Source organism: Oxyura jamaicensis, chromosome 2 (assembly GCF_011077185.1).
Source record: "Oxyura jamaicensis isolate SHBP4307 breed ruddy duck chromosome 2, BPBGC_Ojam_1.0, whole genome shotgun sequence".
NCBI lineage: Eukaryota > Metazoa > Chordata > Aves > Anseriformes > Anatidae > Oxyura > Oxyura jamaicensis.
Window position 1 is genome coordinate 119,152,109 of NC_048894.1, and position 22,062 is coordinate 119,174,170.

Sequence of the window (22,062 nt, forward strand, 5' to 3'; positions counted from 1 at the left end):
ATTTCAACGGTATGATTATCTAACCTCTGAAAGGGAAATGAAACTAGCAAGGCAATTTAAAGCCAGAAATGGAAAATAAGTGTTCTCTGTTGCAATTTCTCCAGCACAGCCACATCTAGGGAAAATAACCCAGACGGGACCCAGCACAGGTCAGTCCCTCCTCATTGTACTGCTCCAAGGATGCAGAGCGCTTGATTTATATGGTGAAACCAGGTTACAAGAGCATTGCACCGCTGCTGCGAGACTCCAGCAGACAAGATGCTACAAAGATGTATGGATACACTTGTTTATAAACAAAAAGCAGACATGAACTCCAGTGCTGACTCTTCTTCATATCTTGTCTCCAATAACTGCCCATTTCCAAAAAAAAATACATCTCTTCTCGCACCTGAAGCCAATTAGTCTATTCTTAATGACTGTAAGGTAAAAGCAAATACATGAAACAACATCACCAGGTGATTTCTTAGCTCCATCCACATGGTTCTTCCATCATTCACATAAGCTATCTCTGCTCGTATTTTCATTACTATTATGTGCTTTACAGTTCAGAACAAACAGTGCTTCCATAAATCTGCCTGTAAAAGTCTGGCAAATAGGTTAAACTCAATACCAGTTGAGTACAATATTCAACCCTTTTATTTCTGTGTCCATGTATTTGTAAAACATTCCATGAATGCAAGTTAGGACTTTTGGTACAGTACTAGGTATCATCTATGCTACCATCCATTCTTTTTAGCAGAATGAAAAATAGAAAATACACACCGCTTTAGAATAATTTCACTGACAGTTACCATAATCATAATATCCACCCAAAGGAAAAAAAAATAAAATAATAATAATAATAAAAAAAGCCACCCTCTGAAAACCAATGCTAGCACAATACATTCTCTTACTTCCCTTGATTGGACCTAGAATATTACCATGAAGTTCTTAAATTACAATTTTTAGCAAAGACGCTTTTGCAGGACCCACCTACACTGTGCAATTGTTTTAAGTAGCATCCCTGAACATGCTACATCACTTTTATTTGGAAAAGGCTGGAAGGTGCAGAACAATGCCCTAGCCAGGCAGTGAGACACTGTTATAGTCTGATCTCAGAGAATAAGCTTCTCTCACATCCACAGAGGTGAAACCAAACAAGCATTTGAGCCAGAATGGTAAAATGTTTTAGAAATGAGTGTAGACATGGTCAAAGAAATAAGATGCATGGGTTGTCAATACTGTACACAGAAATATCAAAGTGCACTGACACACGTGCACTAAGCAAGCACTTCTGAACACCTGCTGGTCTGTGCAAGAGTTGCATTTATATTAGAAACCGATACTGATCGGGGCCTGACGGCACACCCTGCAGCAGCTCCTCCTTCAGCTAGGCTGGGAGCTGCAAGCAGCACCACAGGGCCTGGCTGTGGGGCAGCTGACAGAGCTCAGGCTGTGCCAGAAGCACTTCCCTTTCACCTTTCCTTCACTGTCACAAAAAGTGAGATTGGGTCAAAAAGGGGCCTGAAGCAGAAAGGTATCAAACACTGATCCAATGCAGCAAAGCAATTTAGGATACAAACAGGTCAGAAGCATATGCCCTCCTATTTAAAAACTAGTATTTCAGCCAGCACATGGGAACAAGAAAAGGAAAGCTGAGGCTCTTCTTTGTAACTTCTTTATCTTCTGAAGGTCTTTACCTTCATAATTTAGGCAAACATTTTTGTTTACTGCTGTGTACCTTCAATGAAAATCCCAGTAAGCCCCTTTAGCGTACATAACATTATCTTATTTTTCATTTCTCATGCAGAACCTAAGTCTGATCACAGCTTATGCAAGGAAGTGATGGGACTGCAACCAAAATAAAAGCAGTCACATTTTCACAAGGTAAGTTTAAACATGCTTTCAACCTGAATCAAAACCAGCCACCTCCCAGAGACTTTAACTGTCTATTTAAATATTGTGCAGCCAAGCTCTGTGACATACAAGTTTTAATACTAGCCCAACTATGGCTATTTCTCATGCTTAAATTTCAATCCATGTTCTTTAACTACTAAACAGCAGAGATGCTTTTTTATTAGGCTTTAAGCCATTTGTATCAAACTGAAGGGAAAATAATTTTAAAAAAAGCTGCAAAATATTAGTAAAGCCTTGATAAATATCTGGATTTTTGTTATTTGCTGAGGTTTGGAAGCTCAACATTTTTTAAAAAGAGATCAGCCCCTTTTTTAAAGGCCACATTCACTTATTTGTCATACCATATAGCAGGTCATTAAACTTTAAAATGGAAGTTAAGTTGTTTTGTATATTATCTACATGTGTAGAAGGTATTCTCAAATAGCAGCAATTGTGTCAATGTTGGAAAAAATTTGAAAAAAAAAAAGCCTACCCGTACCAAAGGCTAGTAGGACTAAGCTTCAGTCTACTTTGCCAGTAAGTTTACGAAATTAAAATCTGTATCAGTAATTATGCAGTATCTGAGGAGGTCTTTTGGAAATGTGAATGTGAGATAGAAGAGCATTAAAAGAGGTATTATGACATTCTCCACTATTAACATTTAACATAAGCAGGAAAACCTCTTTTTAATGAGAACAGTATGATGAAAGAAGTTAAAATGAAAAAATAATAATAATTTCGTTTAAATAGCCTATGTTTCCACTGAATAAACTTCAAACAAATATTTGAAGAACTGAGAAGAGATGGGAAGCTTATCTACTGACAATTAGAACAACAGGTATGTTTTAACTTTCTGAAATCCCTTCAGAGGGGCACAAAGAACAACAACACAGGTGGTTATGCTTCTGCAGATAGAAGTCTAACTATTTCAGAGGTACAACAATTTGTCATTTGGTATCAAAGGGCCCATGTTCTGTTCTGCGTAAACTGGACTGACAAAGAGCATTTTTCAGTAAGGCTTTGTGGACTCTGGTGTTCTTGAAGGGCCACTTGTTCTTCAAACTTGCTTAAACAGATTAAATTTAAGAGAAACAATCTTTGTATGTGTAAATTTCCATGAATCAAGTAACCACAAGCTATTTGGGATAACTCAAGGCCTTTCTGCAGAAAAGAATGCCCCTTCTGGGGTTTTAGAAAAAAATGGTAGTTTATATTTCGTGTTGTAAATGGAAACAACCAATTAACTTACTATTTCCATAAAACTCATTTCATATGACTCTATCCAATGGGGAAAACCAAAACAAACAGGTACTGAAGAGGTTGCTTCTCGAAGTACAAATGCCAAATGATGAACAAGTCCTACATTAGAGGAAGATCTAGCATGCATCTTCAACACTGTACGGAGAAATCATCAAGGACAAGAATTAACTGTTAAAAACTATACAAGGAAACGTTGCCTTCTTTTAAAAAGGTATATCGAAATAATTACACTGATTAATAAAACACTGATATTCACAACTCATCTGAATTAAACTGGTTTACACCTTCAGGGAAAAAAAAAAAAGTCAAAATAGTACAGAACATTTTTGTTTCCTCTTAAAAAGCAGAAAGAGTGCCACTCTGTCCAAAATAAACTGTTGCTGTATATAAATGTGTGTCAACCTTCTTGTGAATTCTGGTCAGGGGATACAGAACAAAGGGCCATCTTTCCTCCTGAATTTTTAGTTATCAAATGCCTATATAAATCAATCTTTGTTTCTACCTAATTCATTACAGAATTGCCACAACTACAGTAAGATGTAAAAGATTTCAATAAATTCCTCTGAGAACTACTGAGGTTATTTTATGAAACAATTTGGATCTTTCTTTAATTCACCTATGTTCACAAATATATATTGTATATGCACCTTGAATATAAGAACTGAATGAAAGCAGTCAAAAAAAAGACATGGAAACTGAGGTGTGAGGCACTCAGTGCCCTTCCTACTTCTGATTATTATTACTGTGTTTTTATTTTTGTGTGTTTTTTTTTTAAATACCACCACTGAAGAAACCCAATGCAAATACAGTCCCCAAACCCACACCAAACTGCTTTGCTGTGCATCTTTCCCAGCAGGTTTTCACACTTGCTTCTTCAGTCAGAACATCTGGAGGCTTACAAAAGCATGACCTGTATTTCTCCATCAGTCAAGTTTGTGTGACGTTTTTTCCAGATCTGGAAGTTTTTCAATCAGTGCTTTATGGTTCATGTTGATACTGGCTATAAGTCCCCCCTCATTGCCATCTGAGCCAGTGTAACTGATTTCTTCACCAGTCAGGGTAGTCATATGGCCACCCAATGCTCTCAACACCGCATTTCCAGCACAGATGTCCCACTTCTTAATATAGGTGACATGGATATACACATCAGCTTCTTCTTGATTCTTTTCAGCTACGTCAAGGAGGGCCAGCACTTTATAACCTACAAGAATTGGTTGGAATAAGAAAGTTAAACCAAGTTTCCGAATTCCATTACAAAGGATAAATCTAGCAGTGTTCACAAGATACACATGCAAACTACAGGAAGGTGATGTCATGAACTATATCATGCCAGTTCAGTATAATGGTGGAAGCACCAAAAACTGCCTGCCACCTGACCCATAAAACAAAACAAAAGCAAACCCCCAAGATTTATAGACACCCATTATCAATGTGTTACAAAGTCTTGTTCTTCTAACGAGTCTCATCAGATAAGTCTGTAAACTTGAACATAGCTTTGCTCTTACTTTCACTTACTTATTTCTCAATCTTTATATTATGCTAAAGCCTACCATCTTTCTGCCTTTTTATTACAATAGAAGAAAGATGCATATCCCAGTCTATTACAACAACTTAGCTCAGGGCCATTTTCTTCTATCATACATTATGCAGTACAAAGTCACTGCTCAAAACAGCATTCTTTATTTTACGGATTTTTTTTTTTTTCTATTTTTCAACTGTTCATCCAATATTCTTGTTTTGTTAAGCTATATCTTTTTCTTCTCATACAGTCAAGACCAGGAAAAGATCTAATATAATCAGTTACATTTTCATCACCTCTATCAAAAGAAAATTCATTTAGATTGATTATCAAGAACCTGTGCAAGATAATCTTCTCTAGCTTTTCACATTAAAGACAAAGAAAGATACATTTTTGTAAAATCTGAGTTCTGCACAGCTTTTGCGAGACTTACAAACAGCTATTGCTTCACACTGGTGTCTCATATATTTGCATTCTGCCAGTAAAATGCAAGAGGATATTGCATAATCGAACAAAACACACCTAAAACCTCTTTGTACTGAATATGGGACAGGTAACAATGGACTTCAGTGACAATATTTTTCTATTTTGACATAGATGCAAGAAATAGTACCAATCTTCAATGGCTTTTTCTTAAAATATTGTTTAATTAATGTACTACTTGTTAATTAAGAACAAATTGATTCTCTTCCATGATTCTTTATTTGGTTTCACATCTGTCTTCCTTACAGACAGGCATCAATCAGTATCTTCATTGAACGCACATCAGTGTGTTCAATGTGACCAAAATCATTGCTCATCCAGGATTAGATTCACATATTAACTTGTGAATAGCCTAAAACTTGAGTTAGGTTTCCATTTACGTGTCTACATTCAGGAGTCACTGTGTCCCTGTTGCCTAGGGCTTGATTTTGGTAACATGAATAGAAGGTACAGGAGAAAGAGGGGATGTCACAGTTGTATCCCTCTGTCTAGTAACATCCCATTGGATTATTTGAAAGCATTAAAATGGATAGGACGTTTAAAGAACCAAACCTGCTCCACCAGCGGGGATTATCACAGTCTTATTTCCAAAAGTCTGCCGTGCAACCTGCTTCACTTTTCCTGCATGGGAGCGGGATACAATAATCCTTGGAGTTTTCTCATTGTAGGAGGAACGAGCTTTCACGTTTGACCCGCCATCCACCATTGCCCAAGCTACAAGAGAAACACAAATTCTGCTAAGCTTTACACTTAACAGAGGCTGCCTTTTGTAGAGATAAAAGGATATCTACCTGAAATAATGAGAGAGATCCCTCCTTCTGACTGAATTTCCCTTTGTAACAGTGAGAGTTAGAGCTGACCCAAGGAACAGGCACATGTCCATGTGTGCACAGGAGCACGGGGGAAAAAGAAATAGCTCTTCCCCACACATGCACAATCTGAGTCTCTGTGACATTACTTCATGCCTGAATATGCTTGTGACACAATTGCAAAATCAGAATAAGAAGGAAAAATCCCAAGAATTAATATTTAAAACTCGCAATTGGAAAGCCACAAAAATTCAGAAGATAGCTCTGCGCCAAACACATATCCAAATTTCCTCAAAAAACACTTTCATAAAAACAAAAAGCCCCACTGCCCTTCAAAAGAGAATATGGAGGATCAAAAATGTTACCTTAAGTCTTCTTGCTCAGAAGGATAATAATGAATAAGGAAGTGAAAATATCTGATAGTGTGTTTTGGAGCAATGGATTTAGAATATGCAGCCTCCCACTTGCTTTATCATGAAATTCAAAGCCAAGGTTGGAAGTTGGCATCCCCTAACCACTAATTTGACATTTACTTAGCAGACTAACCAGCAATTTTATCTCAGTAGAGGGCCAGATTGTATGGCAACAGAATGAGCTATGTGTATTAACGATAGTGACTGCCTTTTATTGCTTTATATTGGTGTGGTACTACAATCCTATTCACAACACATTGGTACTTCCAGCTTGGAAAATGAATACTTTTCACATGGAATAACAGAATTAATTGCATTTCACCTAATGCCATGTCTGAACATGTCATATTTTACTGCTGTTAAAGGAGTTAAGTTCTCAAAATTATGGTGCTGAAAAACAGCACTGAAATACAGACAGTTTCTGTGCCAGAATTACTGCATAATTTTACAACTCTAGAGGTCAGTATTGCCTAAGGGAAAAACAAGAAGTGAAATTCTTGTTTTAAGTGTATAGTATAGAAGATGTGAACACTGAAACTACTTTGAAACATTCAGAAGTACGCAAACACAGAGTGCCAAACTTTTAGCCATCCTCACTGATACATCATTAGTACTAAAGATTTAATTAGGCCGGGGTTGTGCATTAACAGCATGTCAGATATTCAATAAGGCTATGTTAGACAGTCTTGCCTGATGCATACACACAGTTGCCATTAAGATCCTTTGTGTTATCCCCATTGAATAAACACCGGCTCCTAGCTGTAAATTTATGGATCCAAGTTCTGCTGCTGCATGAACCAAGTAGACTAAAGACTAACAGCACACTTAAGAGCAGTCAGTATGCACAGGTTTCACTTTCTTTGGTTTGGTGTAAGTGCTCCTAATGAATGAAGCTTAATTGTTAAACATAGTTTCAGTTACATTGTTTGTTTTAAAGGCATTATTTTTTAATGTTAAACACAGGCAGCATTTTCCTTTGTGGTTTTACAGTACAGAACACCTTGATGGCTCTAACGCTAAGGTCTGCAGCAGTGTTCTTTTGCACCGTGGTACTATCTTCCTCGTTTGTATCTACAGACATTCTCTCAAACATTGTGTTTTAATTAACACTATGATTGAAGAAGTCAGAAATACACGAAGGGACAAAGGTACCTGTATATGCCGAGAATGGCTTATGTATCACTCCTATTACTGGTTTACCATTTACAGCCACACAAACCATCGTTGTGACATACTGCCGAAGATCCTCTGTGGGCAAAATGAGAGGGAGCAGGTTTATGGACAGACATTAAGAACAAAAAAAAGAAAGCAGACCTAACATTACAGAAACATTGCTCTTTGAAGACAAGCCTAATTTCTAACTCTTACAATTATGTAACTTTGTTGTATTTTCAAACCTTGATAACCTTGCAGTTATCAAAAGATTTTGAAGACTTTTGAGCTTTCCAGCACTTTTTCTTGTTCAGCAGATGTACCCCATACTCCTAACCAGAGTTAATGCTAAGAACTGTGTCTCCTACAAGATGTACATTCACAGAAATCTTTGTCCTTAAATTCTCCCTTCCATGCCCCTTGCCCTATCCTCTATTGGTCCAAAGCTGAAAAATTCAAACACTGAAGAACATTCACCTGAAAAGGTGATGGTATCAATGAAATATTCACACAAAAAAATCCCCATCAAGTTGTGTTTGTTCTGCAGTATTTATCAGCTAGAATTTTAGTTGCGTTGCCCTAAGCTGCTCATGCGACATCTTAAAACGTATGAAAAAGAGGGAGACTGAATTATGTATTTTAAACTGTAACAAAAACGTTTTTATCTCAAGTTAAGATTAATATATTAATTTATCCTTCCCTTTACAGAAATTAATAAAAAAAAGAGATATTTAATGTTGCCACAGTAGTAACTGAAATAAAGAAATGTAAAGAAATGTGCAATTCCAACAGAATCCATATATAAGAGTTACCATTCATTTTAGCAATTATTTAATTATAAGGAATACCAAAGTTATCAGAGTTGGCACACACAAAAGTAAATGCTACAATCTGACAGCTACTGATATTTCTTCATACAATTTCTTCAATTATATCCCCCTAGCTGTAATATAGCACACTTGAACAAGAGATGCCACTTTAAATACTTACTATTTTGTCTCCAGTATAAAAGGCAGACATCAGAATTACACACATGATTTGTCAACAAGAATCAGCTACCTGTGTATTCTTGTGTAGCATCTAATGGATCGATCCAGACAGTAACACTTTCTGCTGGAACCTCTTTAGGCTGTATTTTTTGTTTTATCTCTTCAGGTATACTGTGATCCCAAGAGACTGTCTCCTGATCAGCTGTATCAACACGTTCTTCAGAGTTTATCTGTAAGACAACAAAGGTAGGCACATTAGTTTATCATATGCAGCAGCTGTGGTACTGGGAAAATTACAGGTGTGTTCATGTATTTTCTCTCTCCCTTCACCTCAAGCTAAAAGAGCATGAACTGTTTTAGGAACGAACATTTTTCCGGATCTGAAAATCTACCAACACCATTCACCAAACAATGAAAAAAACAGAATTCAAAGTTTTGCTGTGAACTACACCACAGCTGGACACCATTTATCTGGCTGCAACGCTTTCTACGGAACACTAATTGTAGGAATTGCAGTTTTACATCAGAATTTAAATGCAGTTGCTTCAAAGACTACAAACAGAACATTCAATTCTGGACACTTGTACAGTGCACAGCTATAGTTGGGGTCAAATATCGCACTTACACAGATCAGTAAATGCAGATTCAAATTCACAAACATTTTAGCAATAAATATTTCACAGACTGTGGTATGACTTCGGGGAGTAAGAATTCTAGGTTGCATTCCTGCTTCTGACATTGAGTTATGACTAGCAATTTAAGCAGCTCACCTGGATGTAACCTTGACACAACTGTCAGATGTGTGTTATTTTATAAACAAGTTAATAATGCTTCTTGTCTGTCTTTAGGGTAGGTTGAGCTAAGAACCTAAAGTGACCCATAAGGAACATTTTAAAACATCAGTCAAATGTCATATTTAACCTTACTGTCACTTGTTGCCTAGCGTCATGAGTTTTATTCTTGATCAGAGAGCATTTCATAGAATCACAGAAAGAAAGCACTCATGGGCAGGGACATCTTTCACCAGATCAGGCTGCTCAAAGCCCTCTCCAACCAAACGCTGAACACTGCCAGGGACGGGACATCCACAGCTTTAACTGGGAAACGTGCCAGTACCTTACCACTCTCACGTGAAAGTTCAGTTCCTTCTACACAATTTAAATCTGCCCTCTTTTAGTTTAAAACCATTACCCCTTGTGTTATTACTACATGCCTTAGTAAGAAGTCTTCCTTTGTCTTTCTTACAAGCACCCTTTGTATATTGAAAGGCTGCTGTTAAGGTCTCTCCAGAGCCTTCTCTTTTGCAGGTTGAACAACCCCAAGTCCCTCAGCCTGTCTTCACAGGAGAGGTGCTCCAGCCCCTCTGATCATCCCCACGGCCCTTCCCCGGACTCACCCTAACAGCCCCACGTCCTCCTTGTGCTGGGGCCCCAGAGCTGGACACAGCACTACAGGAGGGGTCTCACGAGAGTAGAGGGGGAAAACACATCCCTCAATCTGCTGGCCATCCATCTTTTGATGCAGCCCAGGATGTGGTTGGCTTTCTGGGCTGCAAGCACACTGAACTTTTAGGACATTTTGGAAATTACAAACCCAAGTTTTTTTTACTCTCACTAACTTTAGAGGTGGGTTTAATCTAACATAATTCTAAAGGGATCTTGTATTGACTAGTTCTGATGTCCAGTCAAGGCTAAATGGCAGGCATGTATGGGATGCAAGGTGTCTACAGACCTACAACCACCTATTTCCCCTTACTTACTGCAGACGGAGTCTAGACTATTAGCTTAGATACAGATATCTGACTGCTAGAGCAGATAAATATGCTATGACTAAAATTAACTTTAGATGTGGTAGGCAAGTGACATTGAAAAGTAAGGAAAATAAAGAAAATCAGGTTATGTTTGAATGTAACAGACTTTGTATCAGCAGGATTTTTACATAATTCACATCACAACAAGAAAAGACATCACACCTCAATTCTAACAGATTATTAGCAAAGGGTAAAGGGCCGCCTTGTCCAAGAGAATTTAAAAAAAGAAGCAAGCAGAACTGCAGCAACTCCGGCCATACGTCATAGCCGTCTTTTCATGTAAAACCAGTATTTGAAGCACTGCATGCCAAACAGAGCCCTTGAAGTTGCCGTGACATTTACAAATTAAACATCCGCCATTGTACAATCAACCTGATGATTGTTTTCTCCCCTGGGGGTAATGGTCCTGGAAAAATCAAGAATAGTAGTTCTACAGACTTGGCAAGCTCAACACAAGCTCCTGGCAGTTCAAGTTCCACCATGGCAAATCAAGCACCACCATAAGAAGTCACATTAAAAAATAAATAAAAAATCCTCAACAGAATAAAGGTTGTCTCCAAGAAGTAACGAGGGTTGGAATCAATCCTAAGAAAGAAAAAAAATAATCTCTTGTTAAACCTGTTGTAACATTACAGTAAAATGAAAAGGCTCAAAGTATCTGAAAGACATTGTTTTCAAAGACTCCCTGCTAGTTCAACATTTGTAATGGTGGCCATGACGCTGCAGCATTTGTAATGCTAGCTAGCGGTCTCTCTCAACAGCCGTAATTTATCTACCAGGAAAAGAAAAAGGAGGATAAGAAGATAGCAATGTGGTTGCAGAGATCCCATGATACTAGCTCCATTTGCTGGTCTCTTCCTCTGCGGGCCACTAGCTCTCCCACTCATATTACCATTTACTCTGTACCCTTAGCCGAGCATCAGTCATAGGTTAATTAGAAATTCACAGCCATTCCACCACGTGGTTACTAGATTTTTTTAAAATATATTGTTAGGAACCTACATTACAGGCTTTGTACGACATGGTTGCCTTATAGAGGATCACCAGCCCTTAAAACTGGGAACTTCATTTATTTCTAATGAATTAGAATATAACAATAAAACAAATCTTTGTGTCAAGATGATGGCATACCTTACTGCTTGATTTTCAGTTCCTCCTTCAGTTGGAAGCCTCCAGAGGCCATGACCTTACCTTTCAATATTTTCTAAAGTGATAAAGACATGTTGTCAAGTCTTCACTCAGAAATCAGGAGTAGTTATGGTAGATAGACAAACACAATGCCAAATCTTTTTGTCAAAGCTTGTTACAGCAACATATTCTCAGCGAAACTGCTGTGTTACTGTACGTAATTGTAAAGCTCCAAGTCTGTACACTTGCTATCACATAGATAACTTTGCCAGCTGTGGTGGCTTTACCCAGCTGGGCAGCCAAGCTCCACCACAACCTCTCTCACTTCCCCTCCTCGAACGGAAAGGGGCAGAAAATATGATGGAAAGGGCTCAAGGGTTGAGATAAGGACTGGGAGATCACTCAACAGTCATTGTCAAGGCCAAAATAAATTCAGCATAGGGTGATTAATATAATTTATTACCTATTACTAACAAGTTAGAGCAGTGAGAAAAACAAATTAAAAAAAAAACCCTAAGGACACCTTCTGTCTGCTCCCATCCACCCTCTTCCACCTCCTCCCCCCGAGCAGTGCAGAGAACAGGGAATGGGGGCTGCGGTCAGTCCCTGACGCTTCATCCACACCACTCCCTCACGGTCCATCTCTGCCCCTGCTCCCCGTGGGGTCCCTCCCACGGGATGCCGTCCTTCCCCAACTGAGCCTGCGGGGGCTGCCCACAGGCAGCAGCTCTTCAAGAACTGCTCCCACACCGCTCTGTACCACGGGGTCCATCCCCCAGGAGCAAACTGCTCCAGCACGGGGCCCCCATGGGCAGCAGCTCCCCCCAGACCCCTGCTCCTGCGTGGGCTCCTCTCCACGGGCTGCAGCTCTGGCCCGGGTCCTGCTCCTGCGGGGGCTCTCCATGGGCCGCAGCCTCCTCCAGGCCACATCCACCTGCTCCACCGGGGGCTCCTCCATGGGCTGCAGCGTGGAGATCTGCTCCGTGTGGGACCCATGGGCTGCAGGGGGACAGCCTGCTCCACCAGGGGCCTCTCCACAGCCCGCAGGGGAACTGCTGCTGCCTGCCTGGAGCACCTCCTGCCCTCCTTGGGGTCTGCAGGGCTGCTTCTCACTTCTCCCTCCCAGCTGATGTTGCACAGCAGGTTTTTTGCCCTTCCTTAACTCTCCTCTCACAGAGGTGCAAACAACATCGCTTATTGGCTCAGCTCTGGCCAGCAGCAGGTCCCTTTGGAGCAGGCTGAAACTGGCCCTTATCAAACATGGGGCAGCTTCTGGACTTTTCTCACAGAGGCCACCCCTGCAACCCCCCACTACCAAAACCTTGCCACGTAAACCCAATATCCCTACTCCTAAGAGTCAGATTTAAATAGAACCCATTGTCCAAGAATTTGAGGCAGCAGGCAGAAGACAAAAATAATGGGCTACTGCAATTCAGTCACCTAATAATAGCTGCAAGCAGTAAGAGCTGGTGTCAGAAGTTCTGCCTGCTGCCCACTGACACAGAGCTTAACAGTTTCAATAATCTTCCCCAATTATGTTTGAAGGGAAAGTTCTCCTCACAAAGAAGAGCTGCATCAAACACTGAGATTTAAAACAACATATGTAAATCAGTGAACAGACTACTGCTGAAATGTCGACAAAAAAGTTACTTTATGAATTAGGTAATCTGACTGATTTTTGCCAGTGCAGAACCTCCTAAAATGGGTCAGAAACATTTAGGCATCCTGGAACGAGTGAGGTGTGCTGCTCTCAGGAGCCAGAAGAGGTTCAACAGCAATGCCTGGATCAGATCGAGGTGAGCCTTTCAAAATACGGAGCCATTCCCAAGCCTAAGGAAGCTAATCCACCACACAGAAGGCACTCTCCTCCTGCATGCTGGAGAGGAAAACCTGGGTCTGCTTGCTCAAGAGGAAGGCAGAGAACTCCACAGCATGCTACAGAGCTGTGTGGATGAATTCAATGCTCTGGGTGAGCAGCCAGCAGTCCCAACTACATGCAGGCTTCAGGGCAGCTCACAGAGGCTCACTGCCCTGCGTGGGACTGGTGTCCACCAGCACTTCACCGGGGCTCCATGGCCACTCGCCACCCAGGAAACCATCCTCAATACCAGCTGTGTGGCTGGGGTGAGGTGACCAGCCTCAAGCTGCATGGTCTGAAAGAGCCGGGCACGGAAGTAGTTCTGCCTCTGAACTCACCCATTAAAGAGAAATTAAACTGAAAATCTACACTGGAGAAGTTAGATAGAAATTTCTATTTGAATACATCAAAGATTTTTAAGATACACAGCTTTTTCCTTTTTAAAAGTAAATACCTGAAAATGCAATGCTTCTCTTAGAAAGCATTTTGGATTTTATTTCAATTTATTACTCTTCCTCCTTCCCCGAATCCTCATCCATCCAAATATGACATACTTGTTATCTATGAAAATAATCAAAATCTCTTGAAGAAGAGATGAGGTAGCATATATGTTTACTCCTGGAAGTGTTAGTATCCCCATCTGTTAATTGAATTCTCTCAAATCCAAATCTAAATGCTTTTTTATTAGAATAGAAAACAAAACCAGAACACAAGTACTATCTCACCTGTATTACAAAAGAGAAAGAACGCTAATTAAGCTACTCAAGGTAAACAAAACAGCTCAGGTAAGAACAAAAGATAATATTCACTAATCAGAATATGAATACAAGGGTAGGTACTACATTTCAAGGACAGAGATCAGCTCAATGGGTAAGTCAATTGATTTGAATGGGACCGTGAAAATGAAAAGCCTAGACACCTAGACAAAACAGCACATGGGAACGTTAGTAAAAATACTAATAGACTTTTCAATAACTGCATAACAAACACAGCTGCTTCATCAGTCATTACGTAATGTATGTATTGTACACACCCAAGCTTCAAACTTTGCCATTTGTATTGACAGGAGATGGAAGAATGGAGCAGAGAGACGGAAGTAAATCAGTAAACAAAAATATTTGCAAGCAATAACCCCTCAACAGTCATCCCGACGCCTTCTTCCTGGCTGACTTGGGATGTCTCCTGTGGACACCTGGAGGTATTCCCTCCAGGAACCAACTGGCAAGAGGACACCCACAACCACACACCTCGCAAGGCTCACTGACCTGCTGCTGTGCAGCTGCATGGGATTGAACATGACTTGCTGTTATCTACCCATGCTTCAGAGGAGCCGCCACCCAGGGGAAAGCAGTTCCAGCAGCAGCCTTCAGGATCGCCCCCGCACAACAAGCAATCCCAAAGCAGCCTCACGCCTTGTCTCTCCCAGCACTGCTATCACTTTGCTCCAAAGAACGACGGGTGCTCACACCCACTGTGCTGGTGGCCAGTCCATTTCACCCTCATTTCCTCGGCTTCTGACTCTCCCCTCAAATGTACTGGAGGGGAAAGTTGCCTCCTCTTCTTGCAGCACCTGTATATATGCAAACTGCATGAACTGATCAGATGCCGAAACCTCTGAAAGCAGCCACCCACTCAATAAGGCGGGATACCCAAAGGCACCTTCTGCAGCAGCATGATAGGAGAGCACTCTCCAGGAGTGCAGGAAGCAAACAAGTCACCATATTCCTAGTACGGGAGGAAAGTACGTATGTCTGCTTATACTGGTTAAGAAATAGGGCTCCAGAATCTGCTGTAGAAGGTAGCAATCACATGCACACCAAGACTTGGTTCATGGGCAGCAGTGGCCACTTGCAATCCTTCCCTTCAATCTTCTGAATTTGGAGGTGGTGAGTAGAAATTTCCACCATAAATGAAGACTGCTTCCTGAAAGCTTCTGTCACTACTTGACATTGAAAATGAAGTAAACTTGGAAATCAAAACACCACTTCCTTCTTCACCTTTCCAGGCTGCTAGCTAGTTTTCAGCTAGGTTTGTTAGGTCATGAGTGAAATCAAAAGCTCACATACTTAAGATACTTTTAAGCTCGAAACAGAGTATTAGCCTTGCCAGCACAGCCAAAAATTCCAGTTTTATTCAATAAAATTGACACTCTAAAATCAGGCTGCTTCCTTTTGAAAGGGTTCCTTCTGTCCTCTAAGATACCACAGTATACCAAGAAAGGAAAAACAGCTTTTACAAGTGAGCTTCTTCATGCTTTTCAGAAAGATTACGCTTGAGTTTATAAGGGTACATTTCATTACAATAGGAGAGAGAGGACATTGCTGAATGACATGGTTCTCCAAATAGATTGCTTGTTAAAATGTAACAAAAGTAGTAAAATATAAATTTAAATTAAAATATATTTTTATATAAATGTGTAACGTACACAAATATGTAAAACAGTAAAAGGCATAAAGTGCCAGTCACATGTTGGCTCCCACTTGAAAGGAAGACAGCAAATACTTCTATAATAATGCCATGACACAGACAAAGGAGGCAGGCATTTTTAAAGACACAGAAGTCCAGACAGGAAGAAGTTTTGAACTTTCCTCTACTGTCAACTACACCTTCAATTATTTTAACAAAAAAAAAAAAAAAAAAAAAAGTGGTTTGACTCAGGAAAGAGATGACAAGGTGCACAAGCCTAAGTGTCAAAAAGCTCGGTTAATGCTTGTGGGAACTCATTACACGGCTGCGGTCATTAAGCCAGCAGGAAGCAGAGTGCAACTAACAGATAAAGACGTATCGGATGACAAATCTGCTTCTTCCGACTTATGATGAATGGAAGTTGGTTAAGTTGGTAAAAATAACAGAAAGGCAACAGAGGAAACTGCATGGATCACAGAAGCCACACAATTTTCAGCAGTAATTTTTTGGAACAACTAAAACCAGAAGTAATAAAGCCACTCGCTCATTAGTTTTCAGACTATCGATGGCAAGATTCGCAGTTACAGTTCTGTACGGATGCAAGCTGAAAAAAAATGATCATCTGGCTTGTGACAGAGGTCACACTTCCACTTCCCAGCTTCAGACACTAGCCAGGGAAGAGAGGAGGAGAAGCACGCCAACACAACACTGCCTGCGAGCAGCTGCAGCAGCACAGAACTCGGGTCTCCCGACACTACTGGTAGCTACATCTGGAAAGAAACCATTACCATGAAGTTACAGCCTTTCATTTCAGTTTAGGTACAGAGCCTGCAAAAGTCAACTACCATCAATTAAAAGCCACGTTAGAAGGCGTATGCCCAGACAACACCTATTGATGGATTCAGATTAACATTCACAGTTCTCGCTTTACTCATGAACCTGTTGGCAGTTGCTAAGATCACGAGGGTCAAAAGAACATTAATTTTGTTAAAAGCCCCAAGAACTAAGCATGCCATTCTTCCAACATGAAGAGACAAATGACTGTGTTTATTTTGCAGAGCACTGAAATCCTTCTGAAGTTTAAGCAGCATTTTGTTTTTTAAACCCAGTTCTTTAACATATCTGTCTCCTCCCACTGAATCGGTATCAGATGCAGTTTGCAATCTTAGATGAAATTCCAGTTTTGTAACTACGATAGTTGACACTGCAGCCAGAAATCTGCAAACAGCAGGTTTAAACCTGGAAAATATTTCTGGTAGCTGGAAAAAAAAGAGTGCTTAGAGACATTCATCTTCAAAAAAATTGAATTAATTTAGGGGAACATCTCATTAAAAGTAAAACTGACATGTTCTTAAATTTCCATTTCAAACACTTATGCCCAATTTCAGCATTATCACAGACAAAGTTGAAATTAGGTATTTATCATCTGTCTTAACTGGGAAAGAGACAGAAGAACCAGCCAGGTTCCAGGCAGTGCCAAGACTGCCTGAAGGTGCTTGAAGAGAATGGCTGGGACAAGGAAAGCTCGATTTCCAACCCAGTCATAATAAATTAGAAAGAAAGGAAAGATAATTCTCTGCTTAGTATTTATACTAGAAAACAAGACATATAGCTGGCACAACTATAGAACATAGATCAACGTGCTGGTCAAAAATGAGCACAAACTGTTGGAAAAGCGAGAGTATCAGGTAAACTCATTTGAGTCAATAAAACTGGATCTATGAAAATCATGGTAGTGTAGTGCAGAAGCAAAACAGCAGAACTGTTTGTGCCACTTTAAAACTGGCTCTTCCACAGTCTGAGCACAGAGGGACTTTGGCCAAAGGTCGTGTTTGAAGAGTATGCATGCAGCTCCCTTGCCAGTCAATCCTGCAGATATAGTGACACAGGTATTGCTGCAGCATGAAGTGAGCCGGGGTATTCCTAAATCTTTTTTTGTTTTACATTTCCTACCTTAGATGCATTCAGATACCAACCCCAGGACAAGGAACATTGCCAAAAGGGAAGACCCTGATGCGTGGCACTCAGAGGAGCTCTTAGCAGGCAACGCAACTCAAGTTCCTGTACCACAAGACCAATTCTTCAAACCCAGCGCTCTTCTGGACAGAACTTATTCATGCTTCTGGCCAGTCTCTAACTGGATTTGGAAACACAGCTTTCCCACCACACTCTCTCCACCCAGCAGCAGGGCTGCCTTGAGCATCACCTCAATCCCCTAACCTGATTCCTGCTCCAGCCCTTCTTATTGCACCACCACTACGCTAGAGCAAGGAGTAAATGGGCCTGCATGGAAAAACAAACAAGAAAGCAGTGAAGTAGCCTAAAATAGATAAATATGGTTCAAAAAAAAAAGTTGAAAGAAGCAGAAGGGATGATTTTAGCTGGATCAGACCCCCCAACTTGTTCTCACCACAACACATAGCAGAGGACAACACATTGTAATGCAGGAGCAGGAAACACCTCCAGCCTGTAACAGTAACTGTGGTTGACGACTCTGTCAGAAGAAACCACTGCATATATTTCAGCATAAAGTGTATTTTAAGATCAACTGCACAAACCTGTTTCATAGAAGATGCGTGCAAATATCCACTGCTGGATCTTGACTGTCCTGAGACAACACTGGGTAATACCTGAGTTAGAAAGAACTGATTTGCCCCTTCCTCACACCTGTTTCTGAGGGGTGTAATGACAATGCTCAGTACCATTCAATTTACTATGCAGTCATAAAAGCGAATTGACCTGCCACTCTTCTGTATCACCTAACCTTGCTGTAGAAGGTCTTGCTTATAAACTGATGCAAACACATCCATTTATACCAAACATAACAGGTAACGTAAGCAGCGGAGTTTCTGTTCCTCCATAGAGACAACAGCTTTGCAAAATGTTTTGCCTTTGTCTTTTTCAATATTTTTTCCTTTTCTTCCCCTCAAATTTTGAACACTTTTTATAAACCACAACTGTAAGGATTGTGAGAATCTTCCCAGATTTATTTCAGCTTCTAGAAGAGAAAGAAGCCAAAGCCTTCCTATCTTCTCTTAATAATCAAGCCTTAGGAGAATATCTGCTTCTGACAGACTGCATGTGTTTTTTGCTGTGCCAAGCAGCACAATACAAGATAACCAAGACTGCTCATTGAATTCAGTTTATTTCAGTCAAATGACTTCTCCCCCTAGTTATTTTTTAACACTGGAAAGCCAGAATTTGGCAGCAGCTTAAATGCTGAGATACCCGTTAGGCTCAAGGCTTCCATGATGCGAGTAAATAAAAATTTTGCTTAAGTTTACCCTCAGAATTCTTTGCATTCTTTCAGTTTTTGTTTGTCAGTCGTTTTGTGAGCAGTAGCCTCTCTAGCAAGCAGAAAAGAGAGCTTTTATTTGACTTCAGCAGGTTTTTTTTATGCTGGAGTATCCCTTTGTACTTGGAGATAAGGCTGCAGTTATGAAGTATGACACCTACTGCACGATGCAGTCTTTTATTGCCTCAACATGAAAGGTGTCTTGGGAAATCCCATACAATCCTCATATTCATACCAACTCAAACTGCAGGTCTGCTGAGTGAAATAGCAGCAGTTTTAGGCAGGTCATGCTAAAGGTTCATATGATGGATTTACACATTGAGATGACCTTGTCTTCACACCTGAAAGTGTACACTACAACACGTATATAGTAAAACAAATTGTTTGCTTGGACAAATACTTATGAACACATCTTCAGCATGCTACAGACTACGAGACAGTGTGGGTTATCAGCATATACAGCTTGGTAGACATTTCTTACTTGCCTCATGAGATAAGGTGCTATTACTGAGATCATGTGCTGCTAAACATCCCAGCGCTGACCTGTCAGATTTAACAACTTTAAGTCAGCTGAAAGATTTCTCAAACAGACTCTTCCTCATCCTCCTCAATGTTCAAGCTCTTTCAGTCTAATGGGGCAGGGCACGGGGTGGGAAGAAAGGCATATGCCTGAATTTTATCAGATTCTACAGATGCATGCACACACATGCATTTCTGATTTCGTATTGTGTTGCTGAACATATCTGTGCTATAGAAAGTGCCATCTATTTTTAAAGACTAGCAGCACAAGCCAACTACTTGGAAAATCAAAAGGAGTCCGAAGTTTTTAAAAAGATGGTCAAACTTAATGCCCCTGAGGGGAACACACCCACATCAGACCCTCACCCGAGCAGGGCTCATGCAGGCAACCACAGACACGGAGCAGGCAGTTCAGTTCAGTATTGCCCAACAAATCCCCAACCTTCTCAAGTAACACAGAGAACCCTTATACCTAAAGGAATGAAGCCCCTCCTTCTGCAGAAGGGTGAAAACGTGTAATTTCAAGCAGCAGCCATACAGCTATACCATAATGCCATGCTCCACAAGGGCACTGAATAGCAAAACAGAAACAGGAACAATACTTTTTCATCCTTTAATATAGAGCTTCTGAAAGTGGCTTGCCATTGTCAGAAAAGCCAGAAATCTTTGAAATATAACCTTTATAATCTTTTAGCAGAAAAAGGCTAAGTACATATTAAGTTTATTTCCAATACCGATCGCTCTGGTGTTTCTTTTAGATTACATACTCAATGCGGTCTCTAGAACACTTAAAAAAAAAAAAAACAACCACCACACCATAAGGATCTTCTAAAAAGTCACTGAGAACTGATTAAATAGTGACTATGCTTAAGCGAACATAACTATTTTCTTTTTCCCTCAACCTGTGCAGGAAAGCCATGCAATCAGCACCTTTCAGACTCTAAGTTTTCCACCCATTTCAAATGTCGATAAAAAGTTAAGGGATTTAACATTAAAAGACTGAAGAAAAGTTCCCATTTACTAAAAGAAAAATAGAAACAAAGCAGAAAAAAATAAAAAGGCCCTGAAATCTGTTTCTGGTTTGGGTGCAATTTGAAATATCAGACCCAAGTTTTGGAGGTGAACAGGGGCAGAGAGGGCCACGCTTCTCTGGAGGAAAAGCGAATCCGTTTTGCCCACGTGGGCAGTGGTTTGTGTCGTGGCACAGCTGCTGGCTTACCTGCTCACCCACAGAGCCAAACAGCCTCGGGTATCGCAGCACTACACTCCTTTATACTCTATTACTTCTCTATATGCTCTCCCCACTTCTGGCTCTATAACCTAGTGGGAAGGACAACCGGTGGGTGGGAAGGGTAACTAGGAAGGTAAGTTAACAGCACACGCTCACCTGGGTGTCCCAAACGCGTGCTGAGGTGGCACTACCAGGTTACACTTCCACTAGAGCAGAAAGAGGAGGTTTTTGCCCTGCAAGACTTGGGCACCATCTGAGCCCCCCGAGCTGCCCCACCACCCCTCTGCGCCCCATCACCCGCAGCATGGCGAGCGCTGAGGTGGCACTGCCACAAAACCAGAAGGAAGGAAGGGAAAAATAATAATAAAGGGTATCACGGTACCAATCACGGTACCATTCCCCATCCCCAGCCAGGAACCCGAATCACGGCCGTGCCCGTGCCGGGTCGCCCACCTGCACGCCGGGGAAGGCGGCCTGCAGCAGGTGGTACATCCTGCGGTTGGACAGGAGGTCTCCGCTCGTCAGCTTCTCCTCGGCTCCCTCCCGCGTCTTCCCCTTCGCCTTCTCGTTGAGGACGTTGCCCTCGCGGACCCGCTTCACCTCCTCGCCGCCCCTTACGGCGGCCAGCACGGACACGGCCAGCAGCTCCCGCAGGTCCACGGCGGCCGCCGAGCCGCGGGGGGGCTCGGCCCCGCCGGCCGCCGGCTCGCTCAGCATGAAGAAGGCGAAGCGGCCGGCCAGGAAGCCGGAGTAGAGGTGGTAGAGGACGCCGAGCCCCAGCAGGCAGAACACGGCCATGCCGAGCGGCGACAGGCGGATCCCCATGGGCGCCATGGCCGGGGCTGGCGGCGGAGCGGGCGGGCGACGGGCGCTCAGCGCGGCCCCATGGCTCCGCTCCCTGCGCTCGGCGGGGCCGGCCGGCTCCGCACCGCGGCGGGCAGGCGGCGCCCGTCTGTATCCGGGTCAGGCGGAGGCGGGGCGGCGCCGAGCGCACTGAGCATGGCCCGAAGGGACGGGGGGGGGACCGGGGGGGGACCGGGCAGAGCGGGGATGGCACCCGCAGGTGGGCCCCGGTGGGTGCTCCCCGCCCGGAGCCGTGATCCCGCTGGCCCACAGGGGGCCTGCGGCGAGCCTGCGAGGGGAGCGCCCTACGGCTCCTCTCTGCCATCCCGTGTGCTTTTTATATTAATTAATTGTTAAGCTGCTGTGCTCAAGAATGTGAAAGCTGAGACCCCCAATAAAGGTTGTCTTTGGAAACTGAGGTTGTCATATCGTCGCCGTCCCTGCGCTTCATGTTACTGGCATCGCCGCCACA

At 41.9% G+C, this 22,062-nt stretch overlaps 1 protein-coding gene across 1 annotated transcript; it reads right to left on the reverse strand.

Moving 5' to 3' along the window:
* Positions 1-618: 618 nt before the first annotated feature.
* BPNT2 (3'(2'), 5'-bisphosphate nucleotidase 2) lies at positions 619-21,710 on the reverse strand. Its single transcript, XM_035317676.1, has 5 exons — positions 21,201-21,710; positions 8,571-8,730; positions 7,512-7,607; positions 5,690-5,851; positions 619-4,336 (listed from the first exon to the last, which is right to left on the reverse strand). Exons 1-5 carry the CDS (start codon positions 21,579-21,581, stop codon positions 4,059-4,061), a joined length of 1,077 nt encoding a protein of 358 aa, XP_035173567.1. The 5' UTR covers positions 21,582-21,710; the 3' UTR covers positions 619-4,058.
* Between the last annotated feature and the right edge of the window lie 352 nt (positions 21,711-22,062).